Here is a 23,962-nt window from a genome sequence, read left to right as displayed (position 1 = left end):
GAATTACCTATTCCATCGCTTTCCTTAAACTTTACTCACCCAAGTTCCATTGTTTATATAAGTCGCGTACTCGCGTCCTTCTCATCTGGATAAAACCAACATCTACCTGTACTTAAATTTGATCATTATCTTATTTAAACCATTTACTTTAAAACAAATATATATAATATCTAACAATTGTTGAATTAAACCAAGAATGCTGGCATCTAAATATGAAACATGTCTACTATTCAATGCTCAACAAAAGAAGTTGAAAATATCCTTTGAAGACGTTCGTTTTACAGATAGCTTAAACAAAGTATCACCAAGTGATGTTGAACTCTCTGACTCTTTAACCTCTCATTTTAAGTCTCTTCGACGCGATGCTACCATGAATCGGATTATCGAACAGGAAATGAATAGCATTAGGAAGGTGGTACCTGAATCTCTATTGAAGAATTTATCATATTCTCAAAAGCGTAGACAGCTATTCAGCGTTTTATATGAGGTATTTGTTCGTGCTTGAATAATCGGCTTACTGTTACAGGAGGCTATCGACTATGTTTCAATGGACACTCTATGCATTGCGATAGTCCTTTTAGATCGCTGCTATTCTATCAAACCCTCTATTCCTTCTAAAGCTTTCAAGATATATGCAATTGGGACTTTATTTATCGCCTGTAAACTCACAAGTGACTTTACGGTTGGTAAGTGTATCCAAAATTATCCTTTTTCTCCTTTCTATAAACTAATTGAGTTTCGTGAACAGCAAAGAAAAGTTTCTGTAAACAACTCGCACCAAGTTTATCTATACGTGAGCTAGAGGTACGTCTATGCTTTCGGTCAATCCCGACTAATTAGTTAAAAGAAATACGAAAAAATAGTACTGTCGCTTCTGACTTATGACATTTATGTCCTATCTCTCCCGTCCGTCGAATCCTACCTTACTCCTCTGATTTTCCAGCATTCGTTTTTCAAAACTCTTTCAGAAGAGGATTCTGAGCAGCTTATGTGCGAGTGGCAGTACATGCTGGTTGAAATAATGAAGGGTATGTGTTATATACGATAACAACTTCATTTAACCAATGTACAGATTGTCGATTCACTGCTTTTAGGCCGAGTGAAATTATTTGTGCCTCTCTGTGGATACTCCTTAATGCCATGTGGCCTTCTCGATTTGTTATTACACCTTTTTTTTATTTATGCACTTCTATGGACATTGAAGGTGACAAGGAAAATGAATTTAAATACTTAAAACGTTTTAATGACTGCATTGAACTCATATTTAAAAAGTTACCCTCTCTCTCTTGAGGTTAAATTAATCACACCTATTAAACTTAATCTACACCTGCTTATTGTTTGGGGATTTGTCAGTCATGAAAATCCTCTGCATCGTCTTAATCAGCGTTATAATCTAATAATAAATAATATTAATTCCAACAAGACCAGTCTTTGGTTTCAGCCCATATTTGAGCCTAACTTTGTACTATTTTACAGTCCAATTTGTTTATCTAAGAAAGCCCCAAAATTTCACCGTCATCAGTTAAGTCTATATTTAAATAAGCAGGAGCCGTAGGTAAACCAGGAATGGTTTGGATTTTAGCAGTTAAGGGATAGATGAATCCAGCTCCTGCATTCAAACGCATATCACGAATGGGTACAGTAAACTCTTTTGGAACGTTCAGCAATTTAGGATCATGTGACAGTGAGTACTGAGTCTTAGCCATACAGATGGGCAAATGCTCGTATCCTTGGCGTTTATAATCCTTCATACGTTTTTCCGCCAACAGACTAAACTCAATTCCTTTAGCACCGTACATCTCCTTCGCAATTGTTGTAATTTTATCTTCGATAGAAGCATTGGAATCATAAAGGAATTTAAAATCACTTTTTTGGGACGTCGAGCAAGCTTTCATTACGGTTTCAGCCAAGCTAATGGCTCCCTGGCCGCCCTTGCTAAATTGGAAAGAAGGAATAGCATCAATGGCTCCAGCATTAACAGCATGTTCGCGAATGATCTGATATTCCTTAGCAGTATCAGTTTTAAAGCTATTGATTGCCACCACCACTGGAACGTTAAATTTCTGAGAGTTCTGTATATGTTTAACCATATTCGCACAGCCTTTGCTAACAAGATCCAGATTCTCTAAAAGGTATTCATCAGGCAAAGGGGTACCAGGCTTAAGTTTTTGTCCACCGCCATGAAGCTTAAGAGCTTTGACTGTAGTTACTAAAACCACAGCACTGGGCTTTAATCCTGAGCTTCTACACTTGATATTGAAAAATTTCTCCATACCCATGTCAGAAGCGAAACCAGCCTCAGTGACAACATAACCAGCCTTATCAGCATTTTCAAAAGACTCTGTGCCAGCTAGTTTAAGCGCAATTTTGTCAGCGATAGTAGAAGAAGCGCCAATACTGATGTTTGCAAAAGGTCCTGCATGCACCAAAGCAGGTGTACCCTCAAGTGTTTGCATAAGGTTAGGTTTAATAGCATCCTTTAACAAAACAGCCATAGCACCGGCTACACCAAGATCTCCAGCAGTTATCGGATTGCCGTTTTTGTCATTAGCAATTACCATATTTGTCAAGCGATGTCTCATATCCTTCAAATCATTTGAAAGAGCCAAAATTGACATGCACTCACTGGCAACGGAAATGTCGAAGGACGTCTTTCGACTGCGTCCCTTTTCGGTAGGGGCTAGTCCTCCTTCAATGGTTCTCAAGAAACGATCATTAACATCTAGAACACGATTGCAGGCAATAGTTTCTAGGTCGATATTTAAGCGAACAAATTTCTTCAAAACATCTTGGCTGGCATTATCGATTTCGGTAGGATCATGCTTTAAAATATCACAAATTCTTTTCCATCTTGGAAGCAAACCTTTAGGAATAACACGATGACCATTTTTAAAAGGTAACATTCTCTTAATTAGAGCTGCGTCACTTTGAGTACTTTCATGAAACATTCTGGTTTCAAGAGCAGCGACTAAAAGATTATTGGCAGCTGTAACGGCATGAATATCACCAGTCATATGCAAGTTAAAATCATCCATAGGAACAAATTGAGCATATCCACCGCCAGCTGCTCCACCCTTAACGCCAAAGGTAGGACCTTGGGAGGGTTGACGAACACAAGCGATACCCAATTTACCTAAATGACCAAGAGCTTGAACCAATCCTGCTACTACCGTACTCTTTCCCTCACCAAAAGGTGTAGGAGTGATACCACTAACAACAATATAGTTACCATCTTTTCGGTGCTTCAACCGCTCGTATAATTTCAAGTCAACTTTTGCCTTGTAGTGACCATAGGTTTCAATTTCCGTTTCATGGATCCCCATTTCTTCGGCCACAGTCGTGATTTTCTTTAGTTCTTGAGACTTGGCTATTTCAATATCTGAAGGAACGGGCTCTTTCAAAGTGACTTCATTGATGGAAACCTTACGCAAAATGCTTTTGTTTCGCGAAAGCTCAGCTGCCCTGACGGTGTTTCGCATTAACATTGCAACAGTCATAGGGCCAACACCTCCGGGAACAGGAGTGATGTGACCAGCAACTTGAGACACAGAAGGATAATGAACATCACCTACCAATTCGCGCTTGCCACTACGTTGTATAGCATTTATTCCAACATCCACGACAACTGCGCCTGGTTTAACCCATTCTCCACGAACAAACTCTGGTTTGCCTAATGCAGCAACCAAGATGTCCGCTTTTGCAATTTGCTCTGGTAAGTTTTTCGTATGAGAATGACAGACGGTAACGGTAGCGTTTTCTTGACGAAGTAAGTAGCTGACAGGGTTCCCGACGATGTCGCTTCTCCCAAGGATAACAGCATTTTTACCAGCAATGGGAATGTTGTGATGATGGAGCAATTCCATAACTCCCATGGGAGTGCAAGGAACATGAATGGGTGTAGATGTGTTTTTCGCAAGCATACCTATGTTTACTGCACCAAAACCATCGACGTCTTTTTCAGCTAAAATGGATTCAGTGATGGATTTTTCATTAAGATGACGAGGAAGTGGTAATTGAACGAGAATTCCATGGACACTCAGGTCATCATTTAACTTTCGTACTTCTCGCAACAGAGTAGATTGGCTTATAGTGTCAGGAAATGCATAATGCTTGTATGTAATACCGACTTTCTTAGCTGCCTTTTCTTTCATGCGAACATATACGTTGGAATCTTCTCTCTTTCCTACTTGAACAATAACGAGGGAAGGATGATAATTTTCATCCTTCCGTTTTAATTGTTCAACCTCTTCAGCAACAGAGTTCTGTATCTTTCTACGAGAAAGGATTAACTACATCGAAAACAATATAAGTAATAACAAAAGGAGGTACAGAATATCGGGCGCAATCATAGGAACAATAAAGGTAATCGTTAACTGCAATGATCCCAATATCATTGATAAGTCCGATTCATCCAATTCAAAAGTTCCCATTTCAAGTCAACTCAATTTCTTTTCTCTCATGAAGTTTGAAACACTTACCTGGACAGAAACTTTCCATCAAGGATTGTTGCTGATGTCAAAATCGCTGAATTGTTAAACAACCGTACATTTGCTGTTCCTTTGATTTGAACTGCATCTTTCAGAGCAGCACTACTCCGAAAAAACCTTGAAAAAATCATTTTTGCCTTAAAAAGGCCAACCAACCAAAAATAAGTGCTCCGGTTGAAATAGATCCAAATACATCTATGACGGTGTGACAAGCATTATATAATTAACCATCATACTAATTATGCTATTTCATTGAGTTAAGGAGATAATAAAAGACCTTAAAGAAATAAATTAGCAAAACAAAAAGAGATTTTGAAAGTGATGACCATGACTTTTTGGTTTCTTCTAACTTTATAGTAATCAACTCTTTTGAGTGGTGTTTCAATTGAACTTAACAATCATTCATTGTTTCATAGATATTTTCCCGTCAATTTATAGCTACAGGTGTAGGCATAAAAGCGTACATGTCCTAATTTAAGTACTGTACCAATTATTATGGCTATCCTCCTAAATTCCTCCCAAAAGAATGTCCCGTTTCATTTAAATTTTTCAAAAAAAAGCTTAGTAAAGCCGAGAGTTGCAGTATCCACGCGTAAAACATACTAAAAGAGAGAAAAAATAATCAATTCTACACTCGTTCATCCAATCAATTAACTTCTTATACCACTCTATAACAGCTAACAACCATTCTACGCGAAATTACGCGTTTATATATGCGATTGTTTTATTAAAAGGGTATTGTTAAAGGAAGAAGTTGCCTCATGCATCGTTTATTTTGGTTTGAAATTAAGTAACAATGTCCTTTCCATTGAAGAGCATAATCTCGTCTCTTCCTTTACCATCTATCATCAGAAATCGCTTTTAAAAGGTGAGTGTTTCTAGAAAGAATCACTTGAACATTTACTATTTCAGGTTGATTGATTTGTAAATTAGTTTTAGATGTAGCGCTGGTTCGAAACGCGACTTGAGTAGTCGATCACATATTTTTAGTTCTTTGCATTGTTTTGCACCTATCCTTAAGATATTAACATATTTATTTGTCCCAACTACTTCTATTTTTGTTAACCTTCTTTTTTACTTTCCAAAGAAAGACGAAAAAAGAACTTTTTTTACCTTTTATTGCTACCCCTATTAATGCTCCAAATTGAAAAATAATTGTCAGAATGAAGTTTATTGACCTATTTCGAAACTCTCGGGCTGTAACTCTGGCTCGCATTTTACCAGAAGAGTTATCTGTAAAACCCGAGAATGCCTGTTTCCCATCTTTGCAGGCGTTAACCGCTAAAAAATCCCAGCGAAATCGAGGTGATTGGGGCGTGAAGCGGAAATTCCCAATTTTTAATACCCGTTATATATCCGTTGATCAATTTGATACTCCTGAACATCAATGCTCTTTTTCCGCGTGCGACCGCTTTGTGCGGACGTTGAAACGCATACATGATTTAAACCTCCCAGTTACGAAAAGGAAGGTTGAAGATTATGATAAATTTGCTCAATTTTTCGTTCCTCAAAGTTTTCCATACAGCAACGCTTATCTTGCTCAAAAACCCAATCTTCAGCGTGGTGCTCTATATGCTAATATTCAATTATTGGACTCTTCGTCCAAACAAGAAGCCACGCGTTCAAGGAAGAATACATTTATATCTACTAAGAACGTACCATTACCGTTTTCTTATGGAAGGTCCACCGCCTCCTCAAAGGAACTTATGTTTGGAGTAGCTGGTATCATCACTTCTTCTGGTACCACGAAAGATCTTCATCCCAGTGATATGTCCTTTTATGTTCAATCTCTAAGTGCAGATAAAAATGGTCGGATAATACCAAATTTAATTAGGAAAAATAAGTTACTTCGAGCGGATTTGTTTTGAATTCCATATATTTCTTTTGTCAAAAAAGCTGCACTTAAGCGTCATTGATGAATCGCCTTCCTTCTTTGAATGCTTCTTTCTCATAGTCTCCTTGTGAGGTTTGAACTTCCTGATTGCTCCTTTCAATACCGGCTTGTTACAATGCCCTTTCAAAGTCTTCGCCTGACCTTGGAGTTTTGAGCTTCATATTGGACGCTGATTCAGCATGCTGTCAACCTTCTTTTTTAATTTCATGCTTTACAATCCCATCTTTACATCGAATATCTAAAGGGATCAATTTTGTTTTGATTTCAATAATGTAATCTGCTGATCTGGGTCATTTTCCCACTATTCATGTTTGATTAATAGTTCAAAATTCTGTAAATGTATGTGCTTGCAATATGCGAATGCCTCTTTCTGCTAATTAACCTAATTTACATCTTGATGAAAATATAACTTAACCAAATCCTAAAGCTATTTACGAGATATGTATGAACTTTTACTCGTATAATATATTAGCAACATTCTGTTCTTCATCTATAAATAAATCAGGGCACTGAAGTTGTAAGCCGTACTGTAATCGCTACAATCCTACTGAGTACGTATATAGTGACCATGGTCAATATAGTGCTTCCGTCGGGGAATTCTTCCCATTCTGATTCTGTAAGGAAAAAATTTTTACGATTGTTTTTAAATAACAAATTTTTTAAAGTCTGAGCTTTCTGAGCTAGAGGCCATTCTACGAGCTGATTCCAAAGACAAGTCTGCCACTAAACGGATTGGTGCAATGAAAAAAATAATAGCGAATATGTCAATGGGATATGATATGACTTCTCTTTTTGCTGCTGTTATATCTTGTATGGAGACCAGCAATGTCGATTTGAAGAAATTGTGTTATCTTTATTTGAAAAGTTTTGCAAGGTTTGTACTCATTCAATTTCTTTTTACTTATAATAACAGGTTGGATCCTTCAGAAGCAAAAAAGGCAATTCCAGTTTTGCTTAAGGTAAGCTATTTTGTTCATTGTATCATAAAACGGAAAACTAACCTCTAATCGTAGGGTGTCTACTCTTCAAATCCAGTATTACGTGATCTTTCTTTAAAGACTTTAACTTCAATTCATATAAAAAACTTCTGGGTTGCTTCTCTTGATCCAATTATTCGATTACTCGATGATATCGATCCTTATGTGCGCAAAACAGCCGTTATGGGAGTCGCGAGGATTTATTCTTATGACCGAAAGATAGTTGAGTCTTCAGGCTTAATGAAAAATATAAAAGAGATGCTAAATGATGAGTCTGCTATCGTAAGTGGGGCGCTTTCGCCTTTTGCTAACATGAATAGGTTGTTGCCAATGCTTTAGCTGTCCTTATTTCCATCGTTCAATCCTCAGATGTCTTCAAACTTACACTTACTAAAGATGTTACATCGAAAATAATTGATTGTTTGAGTAATTGCTCAGAGTAAGGTCTGCTTATAATCCTTATATATTAACAGTTAAACATAGATGGCTGCAAACTATTATTTTCGATTCTCTTATATGCTATGTTCCACAAAAGCCTGGAGAAGCCGAAAACTTTGCTGAACGGATATCACCTTGGCTTCAGCATGGAAACACGGCAGTGTGTATGGGGGCTATCAAAGCTGTACTTTACTTTATTAATTATATGAGCGATGATTTACTCGTTAAAGATCATCTTACAAAGGTGGTTCCACCTTTGGTAACTATGCTAGCTAGAAAATCTTCACCGACTCAGTATGTTCTTTTACGTAACGTGGAATTAATACTGGACGCATACCCAGAGATCTTTCAGACTGATTTACATTTTTTCTTCTGTCATTTTGATGACCCTGCGTACGTTAAGCTTGAAAAATTCAGTATATTGGCGAAACTAGCAAATGAGGAAAATCTTGACCATATTTTGCCAGAATTTATGGAATACGCTTCGGAGGTCGACGTGGAGTTATCAAGAAAGTCTGTTAGATATATAGGTCATTTGGCTGTACAGATTGAAAGCCGTGCAGATGACTGTGTTGATTGTCTTGTTGAATTAATTGACACTAAGATAACCTACGTGGTACAAGAGGCTGCAATCATCATTAGGGATATAATGAGAAAGTATCCTAATCGCTATAAGCACCTACTTTCTATTTTACTGAAAAATATAGAGTTCCTTGATGAGCCAGAAGCAAAAGCAGCTTTTATATGGCTACTTGGTCACTATGCTGAGTCAGTTGAAAACTCATGCTCTTTGATGGAGGAGTACGTCGATGGATTTCTATACGAACCTTTGGAATTACAGCTGACGATCTTAACGGCGGTTACCAAACTATTTTTGAAGCTGCCTGCTGCAGGTTCAGAAATGGTTACTAAAATTTTGCAGCTGTGTATTGAAGAGATTCAAGATCCGGATTTGCGCGACCGAGGCATCATATACTCTCGTATGTTATCAACTAATCCGGAGCTTGCAAGGAAGGTGATTTTAACGAATGCACCTTCTGTTGATGTGAAAGCCGGCACTTATGATCCAGACACGACGGAGCAGCTTTTGTTAAACGTTGGTACTCTTTCATCTGTTTACCATAAACCGCCTAATCGGTTTGCAAGGGGTTCTTTCCCTCAGTATCTGGAACAGAGTCCTGTTCTGCGGCAGCAAGCCAATTTAGCTGCAAATTCTACAGGAGATCTGGAGATGGAATACAACTTACAGTCATCGAGCACTATAGATGGAAACTACGCAACGAAAAGTGAAATCGATGTTAATTCTGGTGGACTATGGAGTCAAACCCCTCTAAGTGAAAATGGACCCACACCACAAACTGAATATGTATCCAATATACAGTTCTTGGCCGAATTGGAAAATCAAGATGAGCCTATGATTTCTAAAGATTAATGAACTAATAATGCGCATTAAAACTGTGCCAAATATTACAAAATAGAAAACAATAATGTTTCATAGTCAACAGTCTACAAGGATGACATATTTGGTAAGTTCAGCAGATGGAAGCTACATTATTCATAACTTACTGAATGGTAAAGAAAGAATTTACAAAGCTTAATCAAGCTACATCAGAAAATCAATGACATCTTTTTTTATATTTTAAAAAAAGTAATCAAGAAAATTAGTATCCGTAGGAAGCCAGTTTTTGGTTAATAGAAGAAGCAGACTTGGCAGCAGCAACCTTCTTTTGCTTGGCTAACTTAGCTTGATAGAAAGCAGCACTCTTGACCTTTCTGCGTTCTTCCAATTTGGAGACAACGTCAGAGTACTTCCAGCCAACCTCAGAGGAGAGACGACCAACAGTGCAGTACTTACGGCCAGGCTTAAGGCGTAAGACACGAAGGGCAGCAGGGACGACAACACGCTTTTGCTTATCGAAGGGAGGAGGAACACCCTCAACAGCTTGCAAGTGTTCCAAGGCAGCTTGACCACGGGGACTCTTGTGGGGAAGCATACCGCGAACAGCCTTTTGGAAAATGCGAGAGGGAGCACGGAAGTGGAAAGCACCACGAGTAGGGTTGTAACGGCAAGACTTGCGCAAGTAGGCGAGGTACTTGAGCTTGTTACGGAAGAAGCTGCCAGAGATGTTTAACTCTTCACAACGGACAACGACGACTTTTTGACCCGACAAAAGTTGCTTAGCAACAACAGAAGCTAAACGGCCCATGAGATGGCTATAAAGAAACAATTAGTGACTTTCATTCAACTAAAAAAAAAAAGAAATTATAAACAAACATACCCCTTGGCATCAATGACAACTACTTTTTGAAACTCTGACATGTTTCGTCGTGTCCTACAGACAACATTGCAGACGCGTTGGTTTGTTTTGATTTCCCGTGACTGTTTTCTGAGACCCAAAGTTTGTCCTTCGCGTAATTAAAGCTTCAAAATAAACGAGAAGGGGGTCAGCGTAAGATTTACGAAAGAAAAAGGAAGCAGGAAAACGAGATGGTTTTCTTAGCGTTTGTTGGAGAATATGATTCAATTAAAAGTAAATGTAGAAGACTTTTTTTTTAAAAAAAAAGGGCATTACTTCTCGATTTTGAAATAACGAATGCAACTGAGATTCCGTAATAAACAAACTTGCGTATTCCGGTTTCCTTAAAGATCCTATCTTTTTTTATTGGAACTTTCAGGATGAAGAAACAGAAGATCTATCAAAATCAAACACCCAAAAAGGTGCGCATAGGCTAATGCGTTCTGCTGGTTTTTCTTCAAGTACTGTGTGCAATACCAAAACCTGAAGAACAGTTTAGATACCAAATGTGCGTTGCGATTCCGTATCTTAATTTTGTAGTATATATGGAATCCCAGCAAAGAACCAAGATTTGGTCTCAGCAACATGCTAAGAAACCTTGCTAAAAGTACTCTTTCACTTGGTCGTCCTCTTCTTACTAGATCCTTTATTGTTCCCACTCGTGCCACATATCGCCCTAGTTTTGTATCCAACATGAGTACCAAGACAGTCATTAATAGCCCCAAACTTTCTAGCGCTGGCCCTTACAATCAAGCTATTAAGGCCAACGGAACAATCTATTGCTCAGGCCAAATCCCCGTAAAGGATGGAAAGGTCGTTGAGGGTTGTGTCGGCACTCAAACTCGTCAATGCCTTTCAAACTTGGAAGAAGTTTTGAAGGAAGCTGGTTCCGGCTTGGAAAAGATTGTCAAGATTAATATCTTCCTAGCTGACATGGGTGACTTTGCTACCGTGAACAAGGCTTACGCTGAAGTACTTCCTGATCCTAAGCCTGCTCGTTCTTGCGTAGCTGTCAAGACTCTTCCTCTTGAAGCTCAAGGTGTCAAGATTGAAATTGAGTGCATTGCTGCCGAGTAAATTGCTACTCACATGGCTACTCATACTTTGACTTTCTCCTTGCCGATCATCGCTTCTTTTTGTGTATGTCTTGGCGGAATTCTCAACGCATAGCTTTTTTGATTTTCTGCTCTTGTTATAATAACAAGGAAATAAATAATACGTATTTCAATTCTCTTGATTTTTATCCTTCTTTATCATCCAAAAGTATTATTTTGTAGTAGCTTCCATAAGTTCGTTTCAGCCCAAACCATACAACAGTAGAAAGAGCGAATTCAGAATCAAAGCCCTAGGTCCCTTCTTCGCCGACAGACACATACTCATCACCCTCCTTGGCTACTACTTTAAGCTTATGCTTTTAATACAGCCGTTTCCTCATCCAACTCTTCTCATTTCCTAATGATTATACCTCGCTATACCACGTTAGAGGATTATAAACCAAAGTAACGTAAAATAAAACACTCATTAATCTTATACAAGACACGTTCTGATACACTATTCTTTCATCTTGTTTCCTTCTGTTAAGATCATTAAAGTCGAATCCATAGCATACCACTTTTGACATGTCTTCCTCCAAAGTATGTTTGACATAAAAAGATCTTTTTCCGGTATCTAACCTTTAGGCATCTGGTACTGTAAAAAACGCTGGTTCTTCAGCTCCCGGTGGCCCAAAATCTCAAATTAGGTAGGTTCGAGGAATTTCGATCCTCGAGTTCGTTGTCTGTTCTAACAATGATTTCCATTAGACGTCGTGCTGCCGCTGAAAAAACCGCTAAAGATGCCAACACCGGACCTGCTGGCCCTCGCGCTGCTGGTGCAGAAGGTTCTACTCCTACCTTGTTGAAGTTGTACTCTGACGAGGCTACCGGCTTTAAAGTGTAAGTTTTCATCTTAATGAAACACTTTCATTCCTTGTTATGATTCCTCTTGGAGCGAAAACCTCGAATGAAAGTGAGAAAACAAGCAACGTCTTTTACTCACACAAACAACTATAGTGATCCAGTGGTCGTCATGGTCCTTAGTGTTGGATTCATTGCTTCTGTCTTTGCCCTCCATATCGTCGCTAGAATTCTGAAAAACTTTGCTTCTGAGTAATTTGTTTTTTGATAATTTATCCACTTATTAATCTTTCCTTTGGGCATGGAAGCATGGTCTTATTTAAACGAATTACAAAACGTTTTCTCTCCTATTTACTCTTACACATAGATAGTTTGAGCGTATCGTCCGTTTCAATGAAGAATATTTCATGAATTGATATTCTACCTCTTGTTTGTAGTTTCCAGTTAGAGTTGAACTGTTTATGATAGATTGTGGTTGAGTAGATAAATTTTAGCTGTAAGATGGATCCTACGATACTTCTCTTCCTTTTTTTTTTAAAAAAAAAGAAAAAAAAAAGAAAAAGAAAAAAGAGAATGCACTTCCTTCAACTTTGTAACCTTTCAACTATCAACATCTCATACAGTTTGACAGGCTTATTCATAGATCAAAAAGAATAAGAAAAAATTAATAAATAAATACAAAACTGTAGGTAATTTCAATATCTAATGGATATTCGTCGAATGCTGTCATGATCATTTTAAACGAGCGGTTTCCAGGTCAGTTTACTATCCTCGGGTGAAGAGGCTAAGAGATCTGGCTGAGGTGTACTAGTAGATTTCCTCGGGGGTGGAGTGGGCGGAATATTGCTGGGTGAAGAGCGCAAAGAGGTAGAATTTGACGAAGAAGGGTTTGTCCTGGGAGGTAGTGCTGGCTTCATTCGAGGTGCTGCTAAATGGTCAGGCTTTGAGGGCTTCGTTGGTTTGGACAAAGACTGCTGAGGAATCAACGAGGGATGACTGCTATTCAGAGATTGTAAAGGATTCGTTACTTGCGAACTCATTGCTGGATGCTGTTCTTGCTTCTTTTCCGAGTTCAGGATTTTTTCAGGTTTGACCCAGTCGGGTTCCTTGCTAGGAGTGAAAGGATTAACAGGTCGATCTGGGTTTAGTTGATAGTCAATTCCGGGTGGTGCCGCAATGGAACGTGCAGGTAATCCATCCTCAAACCACCATTTTCTGCTATCAACACTTGGTTTTTTTATCTTATCCATACCATTGGCCGGCACATAAGGAATTAAGTTGGGTTTTCCAGTAACAGAACCAGAAATGTCTATTAAGGTATAGGAGGTATTACTAGCATCTCGTACGTCAACTTTTCTTTGTAAGTACAGCTCTTCAAAGAGTCTTTTCTTCTTCGCTTTGTCAACTTTGACGATACTTGCCTCGTACGAAGCAAGTACAGGACGGTGATCAGAAAAATATAAAGGAGCAGAATTATAAGCAATCGGTTTTAATTCTCCTCTATACAATATCCGGTCTGTCCAAGCTGGAACGCGATGTTTATCCGAAGTATCATACGTATCCGTGCCTATATCAAACTTATAAGTCGGAGGAAACGTGATAGGAAGCTCAGAAAAGAAAGGAAATACGTCGCCTGTCAGCATTTGATTATTTAGTTGATCATTCTCAAACAGGTTTTCTAGTTTTCCTTGCTCGATGCAGTAAATTGTGTCTTCATACGTCAAAGAAATGCGATAGTTGAAATCTCCAAACCATACAACGTAGTCATGGTTAAATATTGAGCGGCCTCGCTTAAATCTCAAACCATTAGCAATGGTCTGGTAGTCATGATTTCTTTCATCATAATTTGTATAACCTGCTGCAAGATGTGAAGTAATAAAGCAAATTCCTGTATCTTCAAAATCAAATCGAATAGCAACAGCACCCTTGTTGCCGGAAACACCTCCCAATCCAGTTTTCTTAACAGTTCCCTCAACATTCTTTATACTCGGCAAGCAGGACTCTTTCACAAAGACTATCATGGCGGTACCAACTAACTGGCCAGACCGCAATTGGACATACTTTGAGCCATCCTTAGTTCTATTATTTAGTAGACGCTTTACGCAGGTTTCCCATTCACGCCTTTTTGCAGGATCAGCGTTAATTACTTGCTGAGGGGTTAACTGGACAATCTCTTGAAAACCGACGACATAAATATCCGCCATGGGATTATCATCAGGGAAAAGCCAACTTTCCAACTCAGAAGTAGGATTGCAACCATTTAAGTTATAACTTGCAACAAAAATAGATGCATTCTTCTGTTCCGAGAATTCATTTTCTCGCTTCTTTAGTTCATGATTGACATATTCATGGATAGGATCATATAAGATTACAGGATGTTGATCAATCAAACGACCAAGTAATAAATCAATGGTTTCCTGTCTACCTTTATCCTGAAAATTATTAATATACATTCGTCCCACGCTTTTGGAAAGATCATTTAAGGCACCTGTTAAACTCAACTTTCCCTTTCTAGTGAAACTAGATTTTAGAGCACCGGTGCCAGTGTAAATATGAGACAATGCGTCACCGTTATTTGCCCAAAGCGTAGAATGCAATTGCCAAAAATCATAACCCGCATTCTGTCGAGTGTGTAACATTACGTTTTCTAAAATCATCCTAGATATAAGATTTTGAATTACGTTCGTTCTGTCGAGACAATCAAGACAGTTTGTTCGGAAAATGCCGTCCTGCGATGTAATTGCCTCACCGTCTCGCTTTTCTGAATAAAAGCTAAAAGATTCTACATTACCGTATAACATAGGACGTATTTTATTTGCATCCTCAAAAGAACGAATTAAGGAGTGATAATCAAATTCGGTAAGGTGAATTTGTTCTTTTTCAGGGGAGTACTGGATATGCTGTCGCAGTCTGTCAGAAAGAGATCGTTCTCCAGAACCAGTACCCAGCAAATTAACAATATGTACAGGACCATACTCTTTTATAATATCGCTAAAATGCTTCTCGAACGCGGCTCGAGTTGCTTCAAAAGAGCGGGTAATGTCAATCTTTTGCCCAAACATTTGGACACCTTCCTGTTCCCAAAAGATAGGAATACTACCTCGCACTTGAATAAAGCTAACAGAGTAATTTGGAGTATCGAGGATTGTTTCCGTTTCAACATAGTTGGCAACGTTGCCATCATCATCGACACCACGGGCAAGAAACCTCGTACCCGCACGAAGAGAGGATAGTCTTGATATGAGAGAAAGCCGTACATTTTGCATTCCTAGTTTAAAAGGTTCCGTACCAGAAAAGCCACGAATTACATATGTATAAAAGCCGCATGAATCCAGCACCTCTTTCTCGTCGGAATTCAGGTGAGAGCGAAACTTAAACAATTGACGGAGCATGAATTCATTCCACATAAACTGTTCATGCATCGTGTCTGATTGGGGATCCGTATAAGCATGATAAGTGCGCAGCTGTAAACGAGAAGTAATATCAAAGTCAAGGGAAAAATAAAAAGTTCCATTTGTCAAAAGTTTTCGCAGGCTGCTGAAAGGTTCTGAAGCATACTTCGTTGCATCATACCCTGGAATGTCCGAATCGTACCCATCAGCTGTGTTGTCTAAAAAATCCCCTTCTTGACGAATGTGATCCCAATTAGGGCGATTTACGCTGTAAAAACAAACCTCTGTGATACGGAAAATGCGTTCCCCGTCACGTATACGAGCAACTTCGCTAGCTCCTGTGATGACGCATAAAAAGTTTGAATTCTCAAGTTCTATAAGACCTAGCGTACCATATATAGGACGACTGGAAATTCTCCGGAAGCCATCTAGCGGCTTTTCACTAAGAGATACAAACTCTGCTATACAGACGGATAATGAATTTTTGTTTTGAGGGACAGAATGAAAGACCAAAGCATAGTCTCTATTTGCGAGTGCCAGCGATCGAGGCTGCTCTCGCAATAGACATTGCATCGTTTACTTTCGAAGTATTATAAAGTATTATTGAATGCAAAAACAATGATACCCAATTTGAGTGTGAATCGAATTCCAGTCTAAGTAAAGAGAAAAAGACAATGTCTTTGGTGTTGACCAAGAATAGCTTAGGTAGCACTTTTAATGATACCTGTAAACGTTGATGAAATTGACAAAGTTCTATTCAATCCTAGTCATAAAGTAAGATGATTATATAATTTTAAATTCACCTATATTTAAACCAGTACGAGATGAAAAAGAGGGAACGCTGTGAATTCGTGAAGAGCCAGCTTGCTAAGTAATGTAACTAAGGTGCTCAATAAGAATCAATGCTCAGTAGTATGCTCAAGATCAGAAGAGTTCTCTTCCCATTTTAGTCGTTTTATTTGAAAAGACATAGTACTTCTTCTAGCAAAGACTTCAGCAATATGTGTATGGAGAGCAAAAAAAATTCAGCCAGCTGGAAAGAAGGTAATCAACGTACATAAGTTTCCATTTATGTAATGATTCTAGATAAGGAACATTAAGACTCTAAGTTGCATATGCTATAAATCCTTAGAAAAGTCTTCGTAAGTATTATAATAGAAAAATTTCCGTAGCAGTTCCTGTACCATTATTATGATATAAATGACGACTTAGAATAGTAAACAATTTACTATAGTATCGATACAGCTATTGTCTATCGTCAGTCGTAAGGATTTATGCAAGAAATGCTTTAAACGCTAGATCCATCGGCATTAACTTCAAAGCGCCAGGGTTCTCGTAAACAGAGACTTTTTATAATTTCCGCTTAAGAGTTTATGAGACCATTCTACGTTTCTTCCTTGAGGCTAGCGAACGAAAGGAAACCATCTTTTCTGAGTTTCCTATTTCTTACTTCTTGGCCCTCCGTTTAAGCATGGGATACAAAAATATGATTCCATATGCATTATTCTTAGAAATATTGAGATGAAACAGAAGTCGAAAACAGAAGACTCTTTTCCTGTTAAAGGTGCCAACCGCGAGAACCTTCCCATCATAAAAATCATCGCATACCCATATGCATGTTTTAGAAGGAGAAAAAGAAGAAAACAAAAACAAAAACAATAAGAGGTAAAGGATTTGGGCAATCTTTTACAAAACACTGGCGTTGCATCTAAAAAGCCTATTGAAATCGTGAATAGTGAAGCATCTAAGTAGCTTTTATCTTGTATAAAAATTTTGATCTTTCGGACTCGTATGAATAGACATTCCACGATGATTTTTAGGAGAATTTTCAAGAGCCGTAATGGTAATGACCGATCAAGGAAAGAACGGGCCTTGGTTTTCAAAATTGACTGGTTTATATTGTCATATTGCTGTGTTTCGTTTTTTATCAACTATCTTGACCGTTCTTCAATTAACAATGCTTATTTGAGCGGAATGAAAGAAGATTTAAAGATGTACGGAAATGAATTACAAGACATCAATGTCGTCTTTACCTGTGGGTATATTATAGGACAAATACCTGGATCTTATGCATTACAGAAAGTACCAGCAAGATTATGGTTTTCAGTGATGAACTTGATTTGGGGAATTATGACCATACTATCCTTCACGGTTCATTCCGTTCCCTCAATGATGGCATTACGCTTCTTCATGGCCATCGCAGAGGCTTCCACTTTTGCGGGTACTCATTACATCTTGGGCGCTTGGTACAAAGGAAGTGAGATTTACAAACGAGCCGCTATATTCTCCATATCTGGTTTGATTGGAACTATGTTTGCAGGATATTTGCAGACCGCTGTTCATTCATCATTGGATGGAATATGCGGTATGGCAGGATGGCGATGGCTTTTCATAATTGATGGATTGTTAACGATACCGTTGGCTTTTTATGGATACTTTTTGTTTCCAGACGTCCCCCAGACAACGAAAGCACCCTACTTCACAGAGGAAGAAAAGCAGCTTGCAATAAAGCGGCTTCCTGATATTCCAAAGAAAAAGCCAATAACCATAAATTCACTAAAAACTATCTTACGATCTTGGCGCATCTATGGTTTATCGATTCTTTGGCTTTTTAGTGGAGAAACCCAAGCAATTGCCGTCAATGTACTTATGGGCCAATGGATGAAAGCCTCCAAAGAGTTTACTGTTGCTCAAATTAACAACTATCCTACAGTCATCACTGCTGTGGGTGTTGTTTCTACCTTGGGGGCCAGTATATTGTCAGATAAGCTCAGTGGACGTACTCGATGGCCATTCGGCTTATTTTTGTTCATTGTAACTTTGATCTCTGCTTCTATATTGTTAGCATGGAACGTACCTTATGGACTTAAGCTCTTTGCTTATTTTCTCTCGGGATGTACGTACGCTGGACAAGCTGTTTGGTTTTCGTGGGCCAACGATGTCTGCCGTGATAATGATCAAGAAAGAGGAGTCGTTGTTTTCACTATGAATATGGTGCAAAATGTCTGGCATATATGGTGGGCACCAGTCATGTATCCCAATACGGATGCCCCGAGGTTTATAAAAGGTTATATTGCCTTGCTAGTCGTTGGTGGATTTACATTGCTTTCCTCGTGTATAGTAAGCTTCATGCAAATGAGAGACAAGCGTATAAAGCGTGTTCAACAAGATGCTAAAGAAGAGCAGAGCTCAACATCCGTCGACATGACAGAGGACAATGCAATCAAAATAGACAGTTTGGAAGCCAGCAAAGGCAGCAAAACCTTTACAGAAGACGATTCCGTTCTAAAAGCCCCTAACATTGTACTTACACGCCAAAAAATTTTAAAGCCTGATGAAATATAAGAGATCATTCAAATCGTTTTCGTTGTATAAATAATAAATTCTCTTCTATCTAAAACACACATATTTTTCAATTAAAATATTGCTTTCATATTATTTCTGATTGTTAGTAGCACTATGAAGCTCATTTCACGTTCCTGTACTATTCTATCATGGTAAGGAAGAACTCTCTTCCTACCTTAGTAAAGTTAATCTGAGTAGAACTGTTTGTTTTGTAAACAAGTTGAACGTTGTCGAGTAAAATCCGGCAAAGCATTATACAAACATTATAGAAAGAATAAAAGAATCAGTCAAAAACGGTTTTTTACCATTTCTTTTTTTTGTTCAGTATTCTCTACTAAGTTATGGACAATCAACAGCTTCATATAGAACTTGACAATGCTGTACGCGAATTTCGAGATGGTCTGCAGGAGCTTTCCAAACAAGAAACCCATTTAAAGGTGGTTACGCACGAACAGATACAAGCAACTTTGGCATGGGTGAATGGAGAATGGGAATGGGAATGGGAAGAAAAACAAGGAGATGGATGTACGAAAAAAAAATTTCCTAGTTGCGAATCAGCATTGCTGACGATCTCACCTTCATTCCAGCGATGGTTTCATGGCCAACTTGAAAGTCGGCTTTCAAGCTTATTCTAAAACGAGAATTCTTTGCTCAAGCAATATTATTTTCCACCTAAGAAAAACGTCGGTAAATAGACAAGTGTTTTTTAATCATTAAGAGCGTCTCTCTCCTCCTTTCTTCTTTTTCATTGTTGGGTATGGTGTAAGATTGTAGCCCTGGATATACCGATTTCGTTGATTCACAATGTACTTTCGTGTACGCACATCCAGTCCATCTTCTTTCATGTCTCTTGTGTTTTTGGTGAATAGTTCTTCCCAGGTTGTTATTTTTCCGTCAACCTTTTGCTCAGTGTTGCGTCCAATTCTTTGAAAAAATTTCTTAACATCCGTTATACCTTTAAAATATGTGTTAGTCAGATCCACAGAAGTGTAATGAAAGCTTTCTCAATGGCATACCATCTCTTGTCGAAGGAATGGAAGATGCTTGTCTGGAAGCAACTCTTAACCAGTTAAAACTGTTTGATAATTTCAAAAAGGAACGTTCTACATTCATTGCTTTCTTTACGATTATGAGTTCAGACAACTAGGAAAAGAGCTATAGCAAAGCAAAGCGAATCTATCAAAAGGACAGTTTTGACGAGCGGTTTCTTTCTTAAGTCCTTTAAGATGATTCCTAAAAAAACAAAACCTCTTTGTAAATTTGTATAGAAACTCTTGGCTATCTTGTTGGTGCCAGATGGAATTTGGGAAGTATGATGGTTTTACTCATGTTCACTCTACTAATACAAAGCAAGCAATTCTGAACGACTAGGGAATGCTTTCATAAGTAGGTTTGTTATATAAAAGAAAAAGAATAATGTTTGTATAAGGAATATAAAAAGAATTTGAATGATCCACGCTTTCAGCTTTCAACTTTCAAGACACTCTACTCTCTCTTCAGCAGCCTTTGAATGGTCTTAGCATCCTTCTTCAATTGATTTTGGGATCAAACTACTAAACCTATTTTCACCTTAAAGCTTTCCTATTCTCATCGTTTTCCTTCACCTTGCGCACCCAAAAGTGCCCATTGCTTCAAATCCTGTTCGTTTATAAATAATTATGGATAAAAATGAACCTACGACAAAATTCAATTCCTGAACTAATATGGAAAGGAAACCTTAGTGTCGAGGTACACCAAAAGGAGAATCCTTTAAGCTATTTAGTATGCTCGCTCAAGACATAAGACAGACCCTTTCTCTTAATCTTTTTATTCTAACTTCAAATAGGCAAATCTTCCTCGGCAATCTTACTTTGCCCAAATTCTCGAAGATTTGAAACAGCTCTTCGCACCTACTGTCTCTTTAGAAGAATGTTGGTTAAGTTCAGGCAAAGCGTCTATAAAATGGTAAATTTTCCACTTCATTATTAGCTTATATATCTCAAATTTGATTCTAACCAAATGCTTCTCAGGCACTGGCCTGTAGGCGTGCTTTACGACTTACTTTCGCATGAAGACCCAGATACTACTACATCTGCTCCTGTATTGTGGCATCTTGAGTTTCACGTTGGGTCCTTTCCAAGCTCCTTGATTGTCCCAATGGATAGCATGGATACATTTCGCTCTTGTTTTTTTAATGCGCTGAAAGAGGTATGCGAAATCCCCAATTTAAGACAAACGTTACTAACATATCAAGTCTGATTATGTTCGAAATGGAAGCTCATCCCTCGTAATTGCTCTTTCCAAACAAGAGACAGACTCATACTGGAATTCACTGCTAAATCATGACTTTTACGACTATCGACCAATTGCTACAAAGTTATTTGTAAGTAAATCTCGGATTATCCCTCTGAAATTCTACCTTGGTGAAGATGCTCCTATCGTCCAAACATCTGCATCTCTTGGCTACACGCTGGGTCAAGTTTTGCAAAAGCATATCCCCGAATTTTTCCCTTCTGATGTAACATGTTCATTATTAAAACCTGTTTTACAGGGTATCGTTCTTCCTCTAACAATCAGCACGGATTTAATGAATCGTGATTTTTGTTACCCTGATGGTTTTCTTCATATAGTTCTAATACCTGTTTCTAATTAAGGGTGATTTACTTCTACAAGGGTGAATACAATTTTAGATTGTTTTATTAACTTTATATAACAATAACAAACATCTCACACTACGATTATTCAATAATTTCTATAGAGGAGCTCTTATAAAATGAATAAGATAGATTTGAAATCACCGTACTTTTTAGGTTGGGATATTATCTATATAACAATCATTCCCAAAAAGGAGACGTTTGATTATGTAAAAACCCAAAGCACATTTTCTTTTTTCACTGTGATGCCATAAGACCTTATTGCATGTAAGGGATAGTCGTCGAAGCCATGGTTCCATTTGGGACAAAGTTTGCCGGGACAGTCTCAGCAACACCTTGCATACGATAGTACTTTTCATATGGAGATTCTCCTGCTTTAACTTTCGCATCATTGACATCAATACCAGGATGTCCATTCATGCTTAGAAGCTTGGCACTTACTTGTTTTGTATCTTCTCCTTCAACAAGCTTTCTCCAATGAGTTTCACGTACGGAAAAAGGTCCAAAAGTTTCTCGGTCTAAAGAAAGATACTCTTGTGCAGCATCTGGGTCTGTAGAGCGATAACATAAATATTCCATGTAAATCTTAGTCATATCCATCACAGCACGAGGAGCTAATCTCGTATGAGATTTAATGTATTCCATGACAGCAGAAACTCTACTGTGATGTTCGTTTCCATTTTCAATTGCTAAACTGTTAATATGGCGGTCGCGTTAAGGCTTACATTTTACTTACTTAAAGGTTGTTCAAGTTCAAAACGAAGAAATGAAATCCAAAAATATCGGCTATCCAACATGGCCGGAGCATTTTGTAAAAACATATTTCTAGCTAATTCGTCGTTTCCTTCAATTTTCCAAATTAATTTAATATCCTCCGTAATTAATATTGCAGCAGTACCAGGGTCACAACCACCCTCGTTAATTATACTCCTTAAAACGGCATGTGCATTCGTTAGGCCATTTTCCCTGGAGGCTCTTCGTTCAAGGTTAGCCCATCCCAAGGCTGCTTCGACGTTTCCCGGAACTAAAAACATGCAGTTAGTAAACAACAGTGTCTTAGTCACCCAATAACTACATACGCTGAGTTAAAATGGATTGATAAATTGCCCTAGAAGAAGCAATATTTCCTAAAGATTCTTCAAATAGAGCATATTGTATCCGAATTCCTGGACGGGAGATAGACGCGAATATACAAGAGGCTCGCTCGTAAATAATGCGAACATCCTCTGTATGTTCAGGCTGAGAAAGCATCCAACGAGCAAATCGGAACCAAAATTCGTCGTAAAAAGCGCATGTAACTAAACACTTTTCGTAGAGGTAGTAAATTCTAGAAAAATCGCCTTCTACTTCTTCAAAATCAAGGTATTTTCTCCAATTCACCAGTTGTGGTTCATCTAATTCTTTTACATGAAAATAAGGACGTTTAATTTCAGCTTCAAACGTCCAACGCTTAGCAACTTCGAGCTGGGTTTTTTGAAATATCTGCAAATGAATGTTATAGATTCTAGCACGCATTTCCCGCTCAATCTCCAACTCGCCTCTTTCGACAGTGATCTGCTTCGACCCTGCACTGACGACTTCTGGGGGCTCACGCAAAACATCTGCCCGCACAGAAGCCAGGACGTCAGGCGGCAGCAGGAGTTGTAATGGCTGTGTTTGTGAGACTTGAACAAACCTGTCATTGTTAACTACAGATTCCAATATTTTACGAATATCCGACTCACCTTTCAAAGTAACGTGCATACTGATGCAAAGGAATATGAATAAGTCGCTCCAAAATTTGGTAAACGTGATCAGGTCTTTCTTGTCTCTCTTCGAATTCTATATATTTATCCCAAAATGGATGTGAAAGAAAATCCAGCCCAATCATCTCTGATCCCTGGATAAATACTCTTGTTACAATTTTTGTTAGCAAAAATCCTTCAACCTTTGCCGTAAAGCACAAATAACAGGAATAGACACATACTCTCTCACTTCATTCGGATCATGATTGGTTTCCATTTTAAATGCACAGTAATTTGCCCATAAGTCTACAGAATAAGGGATCCCAGCAATGCCTCTTTCATACACCTATTGAACAGTCAACAAACATTCAAACAGCTCCATAAAACTTATAATCCTCTGCATACCTTTTCAGAAGCTTCTGGCCCAGCAACAAAAAACTCAAAGTCTGCATATTTTTTCCAGTAACCAAATAGCAAAGGGAATTTTGTTAAAAACCTATCGTAAACGCTTCGAAGGGTATTTAAAGTCTGCTTCGACGAATTCCTATCAATTCCTCCTTCTATTGTCTCTGTTGCACGAATCAATGCTTCCCTAAAGCTTGGTTAACAATGATGTCCTTTGGTAAATCGGCAAAAGCATACCAGACGTCAAAATCATCAGGATTTTTCGTTACTTGACGATTTAATTTATCCCATTCTGTCTCTTCTGCAATGTAAATATCTCCGTAATCCATCTTCTCGTAAAATGGAAAGACGCGCAGGTTTGGTACTTATAAAGCGGCCTCCTTTCTCACCAAATCTGCATTATATTAACGAGGTATTTTTGGGTAAAATGAAAGCAACACCTTTCCCTTCCTTTCCTTTTAGGACAACACGGCAT

General features: G+C 38.3%; 13 protein-coding genes across 13 annotated transcripts; 8 read left to right on the top strand and 5 right to left on the bottom strand.

The window, feature by feature from the left end:
* The first annotated feature begins 90 nt into the window (after positions 1 to 90).
* Positions 91 to 1,442, top strand: SPOG_01241 (meiosis specific cyclin Crs1). The gene is made up of 4 exons (XM_013169513.1): positions 91 to 686; positions 749 to 804; positions 848 to 1,028; positions 1,073 to 1,442. Exons 1-4 carry the CDS (start codon positions 548 to 550, stop codon positions 1,288 to 1,290), a joined length of 594 nt encoding a protein of 197 aa, XP_013024967.1. The 5' UTR covers positions 91 to 547; the 3' UTR covers positions 1,291 to 1,442.
* On the bottom strand, positions 1,239 to 5,220 carry SPOG_01240 (C-1-tetrahydrofolate synthase). Its single transcript, XM_013169512.1, has 2 exons — positions 4,479 to 5,220; positions 1,239 to 4,272 (listed from the first exon to the last, which is right to left on the bottom strand). The coding sequence occupies exons 1-2, from the start codon at positions 4,616 to 4,618 to the stop codon at positions 1,491 to 1,493; spliced, it is 2,922 nt and encodes a 973-aa protein (XP_013024966.1). The 5' UTR covers positions 4,619 to 5,220; the 3' UTR covers positions 1,239 to 1,490.
* SPOG_01239 (ribosomal protein subunit L51-b) lies at positions 5,205 to 6,819 on the top strand. Its single transcript, XM_013169511.1, has one exon. The coding sequence runs from the start codon at positions 5,651 to 5,653 to the stop codon at positions 6,353 to 6,355; it is 705 nt and encodes a 234-aa protein (XP_013024965.1). The 5' UTR covers positions 5,205 to 5,650; the 3' UTR covers positions 6,356 to 6,819.
* SPOG_01238 (AP-2 adaptor complex subunit Apl1) lies at positions 6,773 to 10,628 on the top strand. The gene is made up of 6 exons (XM_013169510.1): positions 6,773 to 6,997; positions 7,047 to 7,255; positions 7,295 to 7,340; positions 7,395 to 7,640; positions 7,679 to 7,797; positions 7,842 to 10,628. Exons 1-6 carry the CDS (start codon positions 6,950 to 6,952, stop codon positions 9,226 to 9,228), a joined length of 2,055 nt encoding a protein of 684 aa, XP_013024964.1. The 5' UTR covers positions 6,773 to 6,949; the 3' UTR covers positions 9,229 to 10,628.
* Positions 9,367 to 10,171, bottom strand: SPOG_01237 (60S ribosomal protein L13/L16). Its single transcript, XM_013169509.1, has 2 exons — positions 10,076 to 10,171; positions 9,367 to 10,010 (listed from the first exon to the last, which is right to left on the bottom strand). The coding sequence occupies exons 1-2, from the start codon at positions 10,114 to 10,116 to the stop codon at positions 9,458 to 9,460; spliced, it is 594 nt and encodes a 197-aa protein (XP_013024963.1). The 5' UTR covers positions 10,117 to 10,171; the 3' UTR covers positions 9,367 to 9,457.
* On the top strand, positions 10,563 to 11,355 carry SPOG_01236 (YjgF family protein Mmf1). Its single transcript, XM_013169508.1, has one exon. The coding sequence runs from the start codon at positions 10,679 to 10,681 to the stop codon at positions 11,168 to 11,170; it is 492 nt and encodes a 163-aa protein (XP_013024962.1). The 5' UTR covers positions 10,563 to 10,678; the 3' UTR covers positions 11,171 to 11,355.
* A 260-nt stretch (positions 11,356 to 11,615) lies between these two features.
* On the top strand, positions 11,616 to 12,636 carry SPOG_01235 (translocon beta subunit Sbh1). Its single transcript, XM_013169507.1, has 4 exons — positions 11,616 to 11,727; positions 11,773 to 11,834; positions 11,896 to 12,027; positions 12,145 to 12,636. Exons 1-4 carry the CDS (start codon positions 11,713 to 11,715, stop codon positions 12,242 to 12,244), a joined length of 309 nt encoding a protein of 102 aa, XP_013024961.1. The 5' UTR covers positions 11,616 to 11,712; the 3' UTR covers positions 12,245 to 12,636.
* On the bottom strand, positions 12,413 to 16,053 carry SPOG_01234 (inositol-polyphosphate 5-phosphatase). The gene has a single exon (XM_013169506.1). The coding sequence runs from the start codon at positions 15,951 to 15,953 to the stop codon at positions 12,726 to 12,728; it is 3,228 nt and encodes a 1,075-aa protein (XP_013024960.1). The 5' UTR covers positions 15,954 to 16,053; the 3' UTR covers positions 12,413 to 12,725.
* A 569-nt stretch (positions 16,054 to 16,622) lies between these two features.
* SPOG_01233 (pantothenate transporter) lies at positions 16,623 to 18,785 on the top strand. The gene has a single exon (XM_013169505.1). It carries the CDS (start codon positions 17,172 to 17,174, stop codon positions 18,723 to 18,725), a length of 1,554 nt encoding a protein of 517 aa, XP_013024959.1. The 5' UTR covers positions 16,623 to 17,171; the 3' UTR covers positions 18,726 to 18,785.
* SPOG_01231 (uncharacterized protein) lies at positions 17,418 to 20,037 on the bottom strand. The gene is made up of 2 exons (XM_013169503.1): positions 19,742 to 20,037; positions 17,418 to 19,680 (listed from the first exon to the last, which is right to left on the bottom strand). Exons 1-2 carry the CDS (start codon positions 19,836 to 19,838, stop codon positions 19,439 to 19,441), a joined length of 339 nt encoding a protein of 112 aa, XP_013024957.1. The 5' UTR covers positions 19,839 to 20,037; the 3' UTR covers positions 17,418 to 19,438.
* On the top strand, positions 18,859 to 20,079 carry SPOG_01232 (uncharacterized protein). Its single transcript, XM_013169504.1, has one exon. The coding sequence runs from the start codon at positions 19,067 to 19,069 to the stop codon at positions 19,358 to 19,360; it is 294 nt and encodes a 97-aa protein (XP_013024958.1). The 5' UTR covers positions 18,859 to 19,066; the 3' UTR covers positions 19,361 to 20,079.
* On the top strand, positions 20,012 to 21,504 carry SPOG_01230 (autophagy associated protein Atg5). Its single transcript, XM_013169502.1, has 4 exons — positions 20,012 to 20,486; positions 20,551 to 20,669; positions 20,735 to 20,912; positions 20,959 to 21,504. Exons 1-4 carry the CDS (start codon positions 20,394 to 20,396, stop codon positions 21,355 to 21,357), a joined length of 789 nt encoding a protein of 262 aa, XP_013024956.1. The 5' UTR covers positions 20,012 to 20,393; the 3' UTR covers positions 21,358 to 21,504.
* On the bottom strand, positions 21,398 to 23,849 carry SPOG_01229 (U1 snRNP-associated protein Usp105). The gene is made up of 7 exons (XM_013169501.1): positions 23,725 to 23,849; positions 23,488 to 23,674; positions 23,325 to 23,428; positions 23,083 to 23,250; positions 22,438 to 23,033; positions 22,095 to 22,382; positions 21,398 to 22,047 (listed from the first exon to the last, which is right to left on the bottom strand). The coding sequence occupies exons 1-7, from the start codon at positions 23,814 to 23,816 to the stop codon at positions 21,617 to 21,619; spliced, it is 1,866 nt and encodes a 621-aa protein (XP_013024955.1). The 5' UTR covers positions 23,817 to 23,849; the 3' UTR covers positions 21,398 to 21,616.
* Positions 23,850 to 23,962: the final 113 nt, after the last annotated feature.

Source organism: Schizosaccharomyces cryophilus (genome assembly GCF_000004155.1).
Source record: "Schizosaccharomyces cryophilus OY26 unplaced genomic scaffold supercont4.6, whole genome shotgun sequence".
NCBI lineage: Eukaryota > Fungi > Ascomycota > Schizosaccharomycetes > Schizosaccharomycetales > Schizosaccharomycetaceae > Schizosaccharomyces > Schizosaccharomyces cryophilus.
The sequence above is the reverse complement of the archived record's forward strand: the minus strand, read 5'-3'. Positions and strand labels throughout refer to the sequence as shown.